General features: G+C 41.1%; 1 protein-coding gene across 3 annotated transcripts; it reads left to right on the top strand.

Moving 5' to 3' along the window:
* Positions 1 to 323: 323 nt before the first annotated feature.
* On the top strand, positions 324 to 8,037 carry pfkfb3 (6-phosphofructo-2-kinase/fructose-2,6-biphosphatase 3). Of its 3 annotated transcripts, none has more exons than XM_028044084.1 (15): positions 324 to 593; positions 2,561 to 2,689; positions 2,822 to 2,918; positions 2,993 to 3,059; positions 3,144 to 3,218; positions 3,302 to 3,358; positions 3,498 to 3,622; positions 3,702 to 3,909; positions 3,994 to 4,140; positions 4,233 to 4,337; positions 4,432 to 4,561; positions 5,074 to 5,201; positions 5,291 to 5,479; positions 5,602 to 5,624; positions 5,970 to 6,101. In XM_028044084.1, the coding sequence occupies exons 1-15, from the start codon at positions 524 to 526 to the stop codon at positions 6,022 to 6,024; spliced, it is 1,605 nt and encodes a 534-aa protein (XP_027899885.1). In that variant the 5' UTR covers positions 324 to 523; the 3' UTR covers positions 6,025 to 6,101. The 3 variants fall into 3 exon arrangements, with proteins under 3 accessions (XP_027899885.1, XP_027899888.1, XP_027899886.1); XM_028044087.1 differs by lacking the exon at positions 5,970 to 6,101 and adding an exon at positions 7,096 to 8,037 and having other exon boundaries at positions 325 to 593; XM_028044085.1 differs by lacking the exons at positions 5,602 to 5,624; positions 5,970 to 6,101 and adding an exon at positions 7,096 to 8,037 and having other exon boundaries at positions 327 to 593.
* The last annotated feature ends 4,919 nt before the right edge of the window (positions 8,038 to 12,956 follow it).

Below are 12,956 nucleotides of genomic sequence, written 5' to 3'. Positions count from 1 at the left end.
ACTTAACCGAATAAAATATGATACAGTCTAATTATATAATAATTAAAGTGTTTGTTCTTATAAAACGCAATAAAGTAACGCAAAAAATGTCTTTAGGAGGGATTATCAGCCAAGCTGAACCTGTAAAAACGTTTAAACAAAATATAACAATTCGTCGTTCGTTTTTAGACGTGCAGATGAAGAAAATAAATTCGCCACCGGGTGGCGCTGTGATGGCCTATATGCGTTTGTGTGTATCACAGACCGGAGACTCCTCGTGTGTGTCTGTGCGCGAGCGTTTTACGGCTGCTTTCGTCACAGGAGTCACGTTGCTTCGCCGGCCGGCCGGCCAGGCGTGGTTAAATAGAGGCTGTGCGCCGCAGACCGGCAGATTAGCTCAGCACAACCCGCCCCGAGGACACGGTGAACGGAGCTCCGGCTCAGAATACTATCCGGCTCTCTTTAAGCGTTTTTATTCGAAGCTCGGGATTTAAGCGACTCGCTTCCGTCGTAGCTGCGTGCTTTTTATCCAGCCCTTAAAGGAATGCCAAGAGAGCTCACCCAGAACAGGATCCAAAAGATTTGGGTTCCCACCAAGGATGACAAGCGAAGAGGTAAGACTCGTTTATCGTCCTCGCGCAAATATGTGTTTGTTTTTTCCCCCCTCTGTCATTTCTCTACATAATTTCAACTCTATACCAAACCCTGCCCTTTTTTTTTTTTCACCATAATGGCGGACTTCATGTCGGTTCCGTTTTACCGCATTAGTTGTGTCTCCACGTTACAACCTATTCTCCTACCGTAATACCTTCAGCGCACCTGCTGCGCAGACACCGGCATTTTTAAATTTCGAACCAAATGATTGGTGGTCTTTATCGGCACATGTTCTACGTCACCATGCCCCTATTGAACCGGGACGTAGCGAGACTCCTGTAACCATGGCTACGGTAAACCTCCCCCCCTTTCTGCCCCAGATTCCTGGACATGATGCGTGACGACGTGACTTTGCCGTATTTTCATGTCGAACACCACCGTTTCAGAATGACAAGAGTTAAATTTGGTAAACTATGTCTTTTTATTGAAGACATATTTATTGAAGGAAAATACGTTGTAGACACAATATAAATTTTTATGTTGGAATTGTCTTTGCAGCTCTGACATACTAGGAAGCCCTTTGGAGGTAAATTAATGAACAAAAAAGCAAGCTGGATGGAATTAAAACAATGAATGTTTTTACTTTGTTTAAGTGCTTTTGTTTTGAAATTTTTGTGCAGTTTTTTTTTTAGACTATTGCCTTGTTCTTATAAATAAGAGCTATTCATGCTGCATGTAAATCCCGCTTGATAAAATTCCAGAAATGGGTTTTCCCATTTCTTAATCGGGATTGTATAGGGTTCTCATACACTTAGAAAAAAAATTTGTATTTAGATTTTTCTTAACTAATATTTTGTTTACTAAACGACTTTATTTTTATTAAATAAAATGCAAAAAACTATTTCCAAGAAGATTGACTGTGCATAGATTTTTGTGAACTTACTTGAATTGCATGAGCACTTGGCTTTTTATACAGTTTTATTGTCATCTTTTATTATTATTTTTTGTTAAGAAGAAGTAAAGAAAAAAAACGTATTGGGGAAACAAATGACTTCTGGATCCCTTTAAATCAAAAATGATTAAGAATAAAGGCTTTAGGTTGCAGTAAAAATGGCAGAAGTACATTGAGTCTTTTCTAAAAAAAAACAAGTATTACAGATGACAAATGATCCTGTCAAGAATTCCTTTTTTTATTATTAGTAGTTGATATTTGACAAGTGAAGGTTTTGAATTTTTAAAGCTGCTGACCTAAATTTGATTCAGCAGCCAAGAAAAAATAAAAAAACAAAAATGTCAAAATGGACCTTTTAGAACACAGCCAAATAAAAGAGGTCAAACGGCAAGGAAGATCTGGAATATCAAACTGGAATATTTGTCGTGCCCTTGATTTAAAAAAACAAACAAACAAAAAAAAACTCCATTGTAAACGTATAAGGTGGGTGTGATGAATCAGTTGGTTCGCAAATGGAGTTAAGAGCTTGATCCGTTTTTCCGTTTAGGCATCGTAGCTCTGATGTTGTGGAAACAAGATTAAGCGACGCAATGACGAAGTGTAAATTGGCTTTCTCAGGAGGTTACCAGGGAATTAATGGCCTGTGTTCATGAACCTAGTGGCTGTGACGACAAAGAACTCACCAAAAGACCGGATTTCTTTTAATTTAAAAAGCTTTGAACTCATCAGCCCCTCAGACAAATGAAAACAAGCCATTGCGGCTTCAGTCGGACAGTGCATATCCCGAAGTAGGTCAAATGCACAGTGAGGTGGAAGTAAAAGGTAATTCTGGCAGCAAGCAGCCATGTGTTGGCTGATAGGACGTAAAGAAATATGAAGATCATATCTTGGTGGTGAATTCCAACAGGTTCAGTTTCTGTTTTTTCTAGTGTCAATCACTTCCAAGAAGTCTGAAGCAGAAAGCAGTCTGCCATGCTGAGTGCAGCTTTTAGCTCAGTAAGCGATCGTTTTTCATGACCCGTTTTTTCCCTGCAGGCACCGGAGCCCCACACTTCGCCAACCCCCCAACCGTCATCGTGATGGTGGGATTGCCCGCTCGAGGAAAGACGTACATTTCCAAGAAACTGACCCGCTACCTCAACTGGATCGGCATACCCACCAAAGGTTGGTAGTGCTTCAACTCAGCAACTTCTCTGTTACACAGCGAGATGCGGTGCCCCCTTAATTAGCTTACCAGACAGCACAGAATCATGTTTCTCTCTTGGGGACATGGTGTTCATATTTGCTTCTCTGCAGTCTTCAATGTTGGAGAGTACCGCAGGGAGGCCGTCAAAAATTACAGTTCCTATGACTTCTTCAAGCCTGATAACGAGTCTGCCCTGAAAATCAGGCAGTAAGTCTCCCCTCAGCTCACAGTCTTGGTTCCTGTGGTGTTTGGCTTGACTAACATTTGAATTTTCTCTTCAGGCAATGTGCCTTAGCAGCTTTGAGAGATGTCAAGTCCTACCTGAAGGATGAGGGAGGCCAAGTGGCGGTGAGTTTGCTTGGTTATTTATGTTGTAAAGAAGGTCCAGTTATGGTCCAAACCATAACTGGACCTTCTTGCCGTTTCCTTCAGGTGTTTGACGCCACGAACACAACGAGAGATAGACGGGATCTGATCCTAAAGTTTGGCACCGAGAACGAGTTTAAGGTATGTTGCCTTGGTAGCAGATGCTACAATGTGTCAAGTCTAGAGCTGTTCATTGAATCTGGTCACTTTTTCATTCTGTCCAGATCTTCTTCATCGAGTCTGTCTGTGAGGATCCCAGTGTTATTGCGTCAAACATAATGGTGAGTTTCAGACCAGGACACTTCATGATGAAGGTCCACATCTTTGATCGCACACTGGATATAAAAATACATAAATGGTCACATCCCCTTTGGCATCAGGCATGTGGTTTGCCGTCTAACCGTTTTCCTTCCCATACAGGAAGTCAAGGTTTCCTGTCCGGACTACAAGGACTGTAACAAAACCGAAGCCATGATGGACTTCCAGAAACGAATCGAATGTTACAGAACCAGCTACCAGCCTCTGGATCCGGACCAGTACGACAGGTAGGCTGGGGTTCTCGATGCCTTTTCTCCATGGCGACTGCGTCCTTTCGAGCAGAGCACTCATCCTGTCATCCTGCAGGGATCACTCCTTCATCAAGGTGATCGACGTGGGCCGCCGTTTCCTCGTCAACCGCATCCAAGATCACATTCAGAGCAAAATCGTCTACTATCTGATGAACATCCACGTCCAGCCGCGCACCATCTACCTGTGTCGACACGGAGAGAGCAAAGACAACTTGGAGGGCAGACTGGGAGGCGACTCGGGCCTGTCGCAGCGGGGCCGACAGGTACAACCAGTCGCCAAGTCATTAAAGAGGGAAAAACCCAGGCTAAATGATGAAACAAGATGCTAATCGACTGGTTGTTTGTAGTTTTCAGCCGCCTTGGCTCGGTTTGTTGATGAGCAGCAGCTGAAGGACCTGAAGGTGTGGACCAGCCAGCTGTGCCGCAGCATCCAGACCGCCGAACACCTGGGGGTCCCCTACGAGCAATGGAAGGCGCTCAACGAGATCGACGCTGTGAGTGTTGCCTAGAGGAACGCCGTAGTATCCCATGAAGCAACTTTAACTGTCCTTCCCTGATCTGATTGGCATCTTTTGTTGTCTTCTAGGGTTTGTGTGAGGAAATGACATATGATGAAGTGAAGGAGAAATTCCCTGAAGAGTTTGCACTGAGAGATGAAGACAAGTACTACTACCGCTACCCAGCCGGAGAGGTACATCCATCATGCCCCATCATGGTCATACACAGGTGGAGCAGTTTGTGGAGTTTAGATCAATGCTTCAACCTGTCAATTGTTCTGATTCCAGTCATACCAGGACCTGGTGCAGCGGGTGGAGCCGGTCATCATGGAGCTGGAGAGGCAGGAGAACGTGCTGGTGGTCTGCCATCAGGCTGTGATGCGATGTCTGCTTGCCTACTTCCTTGATAAGAGTGCAGGTAGGAACTAATGCACATTAGAGGACTTGAGGGGATTAGATTCTTCCGTTTGTATTTTCAGTTAGTATAAATCCACATTGGTTGATTCCCAGAGGCTAAAGCTAACGGCTGACAGGAGAGGAACAGTGACTGAAACAGACTTCTACTAGCTGAACGGATTCAAACATCAAATTGGTTTTGGTCAATAAAACTACATGATATAAAACCACTCATCATTTTCACTTAGCAGAAGTCCAATGAGTCAACACAGGCGTTGCCTCAAACCCCCACTTCCTGTGTAAATCATCCTCTAGTTCCTTGAACCGCCACCTAATACTAGTATGGCTCTGGGTTTAAAGTTTCAGGAAATGGTGTTTTGCAGAAACTAATTGTTCTAGTTTGTCGTAGTTGACTTCAGTGGTCCAATTGATTGATTTTACGCTTAAACGAAAACCACCCTGTACAATCTTTAAAAATCTCAATCTCTGCCATTTAGAATTTTCTAAAATGTGAACTTTTCCGTGTTGCTCCAGATGAGATGCCGTACCTGAAGTGTCCCCTCCACACGGTCCTGAAGCTGACCCCGGTGGCCTATGGCTGTAAGGTGGAGTCCATCTCCCTGAACGTGGAGGCGGTGAACACGCACAGAGACAGACCCGAGGTCAGCCGCCACCCCACCCGCCCGCCTGCTGAAGGCCGCTGCTGCCGAGGCGTTCTTCAGTCTGACGGCTCGTCTTTGTCGTCCCACAGGAAGTGAAGCGGGGTCCCGGCACCCTGATCAGGAGGAACAGCGTGACCCCCCTGACCAGCCCGGAGTCCCACATCAAGAAGCCTCGCATCGAGGACCTGGACGAGGCCCCCATCCAGGAGCTGCCCGGCTCCGTAGCATCGCTGGCCCTCTGCACCTCTGCTCACATTCCCCTGGCTCTGGCCGGACAGGTACTACAGCCCACCTGCCCTCATGTAGGGCTTCTTCCTGCGTCTGCTTCCTCACTCTCAGCCTTTTGCATGTCTGCTCACTCATTCGTTTGTTCCCTCCTCTCCTTCTCTGTTCCTCACAGCACTGGCTTGGCAAAGTTTGCCTGTAAGTATTTGACAAGGATCGTTTTTTTGCTTTGCATCCATTTATTTTCCATAACACTCATACAGTGAGGGAAGTAGATTTCCTAACAAGTATTTATTTACATTTCCTCTTACTCCTGTACTACTCGGAGTTGAATCATGGGAAATGATGTAATCTACTGCTCTGGAAGTGAGAAATGTACATATTTGTTCATGTGAAACTCGGACTTCCCAGCATCACATTCTTGTGATTCTTCAGCGTTGTCTCAGCCAGTTTTTTTCCTCTACCCCCCACTTCCCATTTTAACTGCGTCATGCTGACTCTGTCTCTCTGGTTTATTTTTGGCCTGTGTTTTGCTCCTTAAAGACGCACCATCCTCCACTACCTAAAGGTGGTTTTCCATCTTAGCTTTCAAAGGTAAACACTTTGCAAAATCTGTGCACCTGCTCCATGCAGTCCCATGTCAAAATATTCACACCCCTCTATTTTTTATGTTTTTTGTTTTTTTTTAACAGAATCTTGTGTGTTTTTAAACAAAGAAATTTAGACAAAATAATTCTTAAAATTGTAGGACAAATTTATATTCTGCCTATTTAATTCTTTCTTTTCAGTCTTTCATAAAGACCAGCTTAGTACACACTTTAGTTTCTGCACAATCTGAAATTCAAAAATATTTGGTTGTAATATTTAAAAACTAGTTTTGTTTTTTTGTTTGTTTGTATTTTTGCTATTGTTTTTACATTCCATAGTATATTATATTTCTTATAATAGGCCAATTGCAAAATTAAGCTTAAATTCTGAGTCAATGTGGTTGGTTGCAATAACAATACATTTTATTTGTAAGTGCCTTTCTTGACAGTAAAGGTCACCTTACATAATTTAACAAAGTTTTATTTGGAGGTAGCAGTAAAGTTAAACACTTTTGAGTTTATTTTATTTTCTTTGGCAATACTTCCAATTCTTCCCGTTTTAAATGAAATCCATTTTAATTGCATAGCAAAATGTGAAACTGGATGGGTGTGAATACTCATGGTACTGTAGCTGCTGCCATGTTATTCTGCTAGCTAGCTAAGTCAGCAGCCATTTGCTTTAGCAGCAATATTAAGTCTTCAACATAGAATTCAGATTCTACTAAAAGGTTTCCATTAAGTTTCCTCAACCTGCAGCACCACTGAACTTTGACATGAGTGCGGCTGACCACTTTGAGCTAGTTTGGGTGTCGCATTAGGAAAATGTGAACCACGCTGTTTTTTTTTTTTTTTTTTTTTTACTTTTCTAAAGATATTGGTTACAATAGAGAACCTGCTCACACACCTGCTAGCTAACCTCTCATTTCCTCTAAAAATACCAGATGTCACTGCGTGAACTTTCTCAGGCCTGAGGCCATTGTGCTTGCTGGAACAGCTCTAGTCAGTATCTCGGTGTATACCTGCAGGCTGGTGCTATCCGAGAAGAATCTAAGCTTTTCTTTGTTGTGTGTGTTTGCTTGCAGAACCTGAGAAGTTCCTCCGTCTGCCATGACATCCTGCTGCCCTGCTAGTGGACGGCGTTGGCGAGTCACAGCGGCACAATCCGCTACATCTTTATCACTTCAAATGGAATTTCTTTTTTGAATTTTTCACGAGAATTTTGGAAAAATGGAGTGTCTTTTTGGCTCACCAGTCTGGATATCGGTTCATTTAAGAGACCAAAGACTAAAATCACTAACAGGAGTTTTTAATATTATCCCCCACCCTTTTCCTGACGACATGGTAACGATGTGTCCTCTGTATACTGACATGTTTCAAACAAAGCAACATTTTGCACAGCGGTGACTTTTTAAGAAACATTTTATTCTTTGGTTTTGCCGTAGAGTGCCTGTAGCGCTTGCTTTCTGCAAGCCCCAAGCAGCTTCTCTTGTTTCTCCAGACTCAACTGCTCAGAGAGGGAGAACATTTCACCTAATAACTCTACATATCATTTCAATGCGCTACTGTGTCTAGTATCGAGTATTTTTCTATTTTCCTTTGTGTAGTTTCATCACCACATTGCATATCGTTTATGGAAAATTATTTAATATTTTTGTTTTGGTGTCATTGACTGCTATGCACAAAATGAAGCCCCTATTTTGTTACACTGCCTGCTGTTCATAATATCTGTAAATGTTTGTACATATGGAGAAACTGGACTGGGATGTGACTGGAGTTGTGGGGGTCAGTGGGTCATTTTTTTGTACCAATATGTTTGACTGAGAGGAAAGAAGCTGATCATTTTCACAGTTAATATTTTGTTAACATGTCTGCTTGGGAAACTTGAATTTTCTTTTTGTAATATTCTGTATATTTATGTCGTTTTTGAACGACTGAAGCAAGACGTTTCTTGTGCACATGGGTTTATGTTGTACAGATTTTTTTCTTTCTTTTGCATCTGGAACAATAAATTCACTTGACGAAAATGTTGAGTGTATTTTCCTTATTCCTCTGTTAAATGAAATTCCTCGCCGTATAAGGACTCACTCTGCAACGGACATTGTGGCAGTTTTCCAAATGTTATCTCACTCGGATGAATCATGCAGTGAGTTACAAGCTGCATATCTGTCAGGAAGTTGGTCTCATAGAAACTGGGGAGGCGGGAAATGTACTGAGTTAACATGTAATTGTGCTTGAGTAGCATTATTTCATAATTTTACTCGGAAGTAACCAAAGAAATTAAGAGCAACTGTGACTTGAATACAGAGGAACTCATCTTAACACCTTTTTTAATATTAGTCATTCAATGGGACAAAAACAGTTGTGTGCAAATTGTATTTAAAAAAAAACTAATTGGAGGAGGGAGGTGGTTGCAAAATAACATTCAGAAACACTTTCCCCAATCCATTTATTCCTAATATTAAACTTATGCAACAAATGCGTTTAGAGAAAGAACACAAGTCAAGACTGTAGAAGTCTGCTTTTACACCTGCAGAAAGAGAGAAAACTAAACTGAGAAATCACAGCAACAAACATGAATAACAACTGTAACATCACTGAAAAGTACACGCTACAAGTTACTACAAGATGTATTTAGTGGCAACCGCAGCCCATTGTAGCGTTTGCCTGAGAGACACCAAAATCTAAACAACCATTTGTCATTTTTCCTTGACACAATCAACCACTGCTCAGCCACAGGAGTCTCCAACTCTAGTCCTTGAGATCTACTGTCTTGAAGGTTTTATATGCAACCCTGCTCCAAAACAACTGAATCAAATGAATGTCCAAGTTTATTGGCATCCTGCAGAGGTAATTTAATCATTTGATTCAGCTGTTGGCGCAGGGTTGCAGGACGGTAGATCTGGAGGGTTAGGGTTGCAGACCCCTGGTCTATTATATAGGCTTTTTTAAAAATACATTGACATTAGCGGTTTTAACTGGATGGATCGCTTGAACACCTTTACAAGGTACTCTGACTGTGCAAGCATACTGTATGTGCATACTGCGTATGACACCAGATTATTTCGTGTCCTGGACAGGCTTGGTAAGTAGAAGACAAGCCTCTGAGTCACAGGGAAGCAGGGACATGACACCTTGTCTGCTCCAGACAAATCAGTCTGGGAAAGAAATTAAGCAAATAACCTTTTCTTCTTCTGCAAGTCTCTAGGTATTAGATGGAACAAGTGATCCAGTTGGTGTGCAGCTTTTAGTAACCTGACTGATGGGGATCAATCACAGTCCTTCGTCACTGCAGAATTAAACGACTATTTGTGTCTTAGCCAAGCCTGTAAACACTGAGGCCATGTACCATTGAGAAGCCTGACACAGCAGCTCCTCTCCTCCCCATACACACACACACACACATTCTCAAATGCAAGCCACATGCAAGTCTGGAACAGGCTGTAGTTGCCCAGGCAACATGTCGTTAGCACGCAGAACCTCATAAAGTTCACCTCACAGAATATAGGAGCAGTAAAAATGGAGAGAAGAGAAAAGCAAAGTCACGAAGGAAATTGGATGCAAAATGATAGATGCTCACTTGCATACAGGGAAAGTGGCTGACAATATGCAAAGTCTGCATGCAAAGTGTGTTTGACCATAATGTGTGTGTGCACTTGTTTACATAACCTCTTTTGGACCTTTCCAGGAGCAATCTCAAACCTTCTCAACAATGATTGATACTGGGGAATAATGGTATCAGTGTAGCAGAGCATTATTAGGGTTCCGGGTTAGGGTGAAGGCTGAGGTTAACAACGGGGCCTGCTGCAGTATCACAGACCACAGAATGAAAACCAGATGAACGCATCATACTTACGTGGAAACATCAATGTTTCACGATGCCCTCTCCCAGTAGGTAGTAGATTTTCTCAAAATTCAGACAATGTTTCTGTCACCTCCCCTCTAAGATAAAAGAAAAATATTGTATTTAAAATACCTAATTGTTAATATCCTACAAGTGAATTTGGATAGTTTTGACAGTTTTGTAAGATCAGTTAGACGTTTGTAACGTTCTCTTATTTTTTAATGCTTGTCAGTGAGTTTTGGAATGACTATAATACTGGTCTTATTGGTATAAATGTAGTGTTTAAACACTACACTAGTTAGAAAAGCATTTTTATATTCATGTTCAAACTGATACTTTATGTTCTACATAATTTTAAAATACACTTTTTTTTTCTTAATCGGTTAAGACTCAGAGGTTCCTCTTGTTGGCTTTTGGCTCTTTTGTCATGGTTTTCTGCGTAAATCGACATTGTAATGCAATTATTTAGTTCATATTTTGTATCATGGCTTTCTTTTATTTATTTCATTTTGTGTCTATAATTTTGCAACAGATTTATACTACCCTCTTTTTTCCATTGGCTGTGGGCGACATACATGATTCTGTTCCCATCACATACCTGCAGACTTTAGTGCCAACTTACTCTACTGACTGTCTCCAAAAAGTGCAAACTGATGCAGACTTAGTGAATAAAATTGGGTAAAGAAACTGATTAGTGTCTCCAGCTTTAAGTTGAAGTAAAGGCTGGGTTTGTATGTTGATAGTTAGGGTTAGGCATAAGTCTGGTTACCCCCCAAAATGGGGGATGGTGGGACAGTTTCCCTACAAGTATAGAAAGACAAATAGGTGTGTGTGTGTGTGTGTGTGTGTGTTAAATTGTGGAGTTTCAAGGAGGAGGAGCGCTGAAGTGGTGTACCTGACAGCAGTCACATAGACTCCCTGACCACAGTGTGACCAGATGGAGCAAAAGCACTTGGTCTGGTCATGATTAAGACTGAAGGAAAAACCACAGTCAAGTGGAAGACATCAAGTGTGCTTGTGCTCTGGTAAACGTATGAAGTGAGGACCAGTATGAGTCCATACATCACTGCTTTGAGGACATTTTAGAAAAGTGGGGACTTTTGGTCAATCACATTTCACATTCACAAGGACTGTGAAGCATTTCAACTAGGATTAGAATAGTTTCAGAATCGCAAAAAATTTGGCAGCATCGAACCCCAAATCCACTTCTTGAAGTGGAAGATTTTATTTGTGTCAGTTTGCTCTGTGAGCATTTAAACCAAACATTTCCACCTTTTGGAAACCTAATGGGTAACCATGAAGCAATAAAACTATTAGGTTGTTGACAGATGCAAAGTGGTGGAAACAGCACAAAGACAGGCCTTAAGCCTGTGTGGAGGTTCCTCCATCTTTTCCGCAGTGACTGGCTGGGAGAGATGACTGGTTGAAAGGCAAACCAGGAAGTGGAACAATCCACCAGGCTGCTGGAAGCAGGGGATTTGATGTTGAAGAATCTGCCTCTTTCTATTAATAGCATAACTGCTAAAACATTTTTGGTGTTAGGTTGTTTTGTTTTTTAGTTTTTTGTGTTGTAGTTCAAATGTGTTTGTTTGAATTAGTTATTTATGTTTATGCATTGTTTGGTCTTTGTCTTCTCTCCCACCCGTCCTCGTTTGTGTAGGCTAGCCTTTGTGTATAAATTCCCGTGTGTTCATTGTGTGAAGATCAGTTTTGGTTTGTTATCCTGCGTTAGGTCTGCCTTAGTTGATGATTTCATTTGGGCCCATTTTGCTATATTTTTGAGATGTTGTTGAAAGCCTTTTGTTAAGATTTTTTTGAAAAATAAATAGAAGATATTTTTATATATGCCTTTGTCCTTGTGCCTTACTGGTCGGACCTTAACACCTGATGCTTGAACTGAACAACCAGTGGAGTTTCAAAGTTTAATTATTGAGAATTACGTGTTTTAAAGTTAGGATACCAGCTGTGAAAAAGTATTTTCCACCTTACCGATTTTGGTTTTGCATTTTTATAAAAATAGAAAAAAAAATTACTCAAACATATGAGACAAAGGCGACACAAATGAATGCAAAAATCAGTTTAAAAAAAAAACAAGATAATTGCACTTATGTGGTACCAAAAAAAGTTATTAAAACCTACTTGGCCTAATGGGAAAAAAAAATTATTTCCCCCTGGACTTTCTAATTGTTTATCTAATTATTTTGATCAGATCTCCAGACTTTGACTAGTCCACAGCTGCAATTGTAGCTGTAGGTTTTCGGGGCATTAGTCCCAGAGTACTACTCTTGGTGTGCCATTTGTAAAGTTACACAGTCAAAAATTATTTAACCTGTTATAGGAGATTAAAAAAAGTAGGGTTTTATTTTTCAAAGTTATACTTTTACCTTGTTACTCATTCATTTATATAATGTCACAGCTTCGAACGAATTATTCCCCATAGCATGACGCTGCCTCTAGCATGCATCAACAATGATAACTTAACCATGCTTTATTTTTCATGACAGCTTGTTCTGGTCCATCACACAAAGTGTTAAAAAAGCTTAAGTAGTATGAATACTTTTTTCAATATTTGTTTCTTTTATCCCTTTTCAATGCTCACATTTTTACAGATTAAAGATGATTTCCTGTTTTCTTTCTCTTTTGTCCTTCGAAGAATGTGCTACCTGAATTACTGCTGCAGCGGAGTGAAAACCCATCCCTCTCTCTTTGTGCCGCAGCCATTCAGGAAGAGATTTTGCGCTGAATGGAGAGGATAAGTCTTTCAGTGAGCCTTGAATGGAGCAGAGCCGATTAAAATAGACTACATGTGATCCCTGTGTATACACACGGCGAAATGAAAGCCTTCTTACAGGATTCTCTGCATAGTTTCATCGCGCTCAGAAAAATGTCTTACTGTACGGAGTCATCTGGTTTTTGGCGACTGAATACATTGTAGAGATAGATTTTAGATTTCGTTTTTTAAATCTATTTAATACAGAAGGTTTTAGTTCCAGTCAGAGAAGGATTTAAAGAAGTGAAGAGTTTTGTTTTGCGTCAAGTGTGTGACTGATCTTTAGCTTCCTCGTGTCATGCTGTCTGTAGATCCTGTTTATTTTAAGAAGA

The sequence above is a fragment of the Xiphophorus couchianus genome, chromosome 17 (assembly GCF_001444195.1).
Source record: "Xiphophorus couchianus chromosome 17, X_couchianus-1.0, whole genome shotgun sequence".
Taxonomy (NCBI): Eukaryota; Metazoa; Chordata; class Actinopteri; order Cyprinodontiformes; family Poeciliidae; genus Xiphophorus; species Xiphophorus couchianus.
Note: the sequence above shows the minus strand (reverse complement) of the source record. Positions and strands in the feature narration are given on the sequence as shown.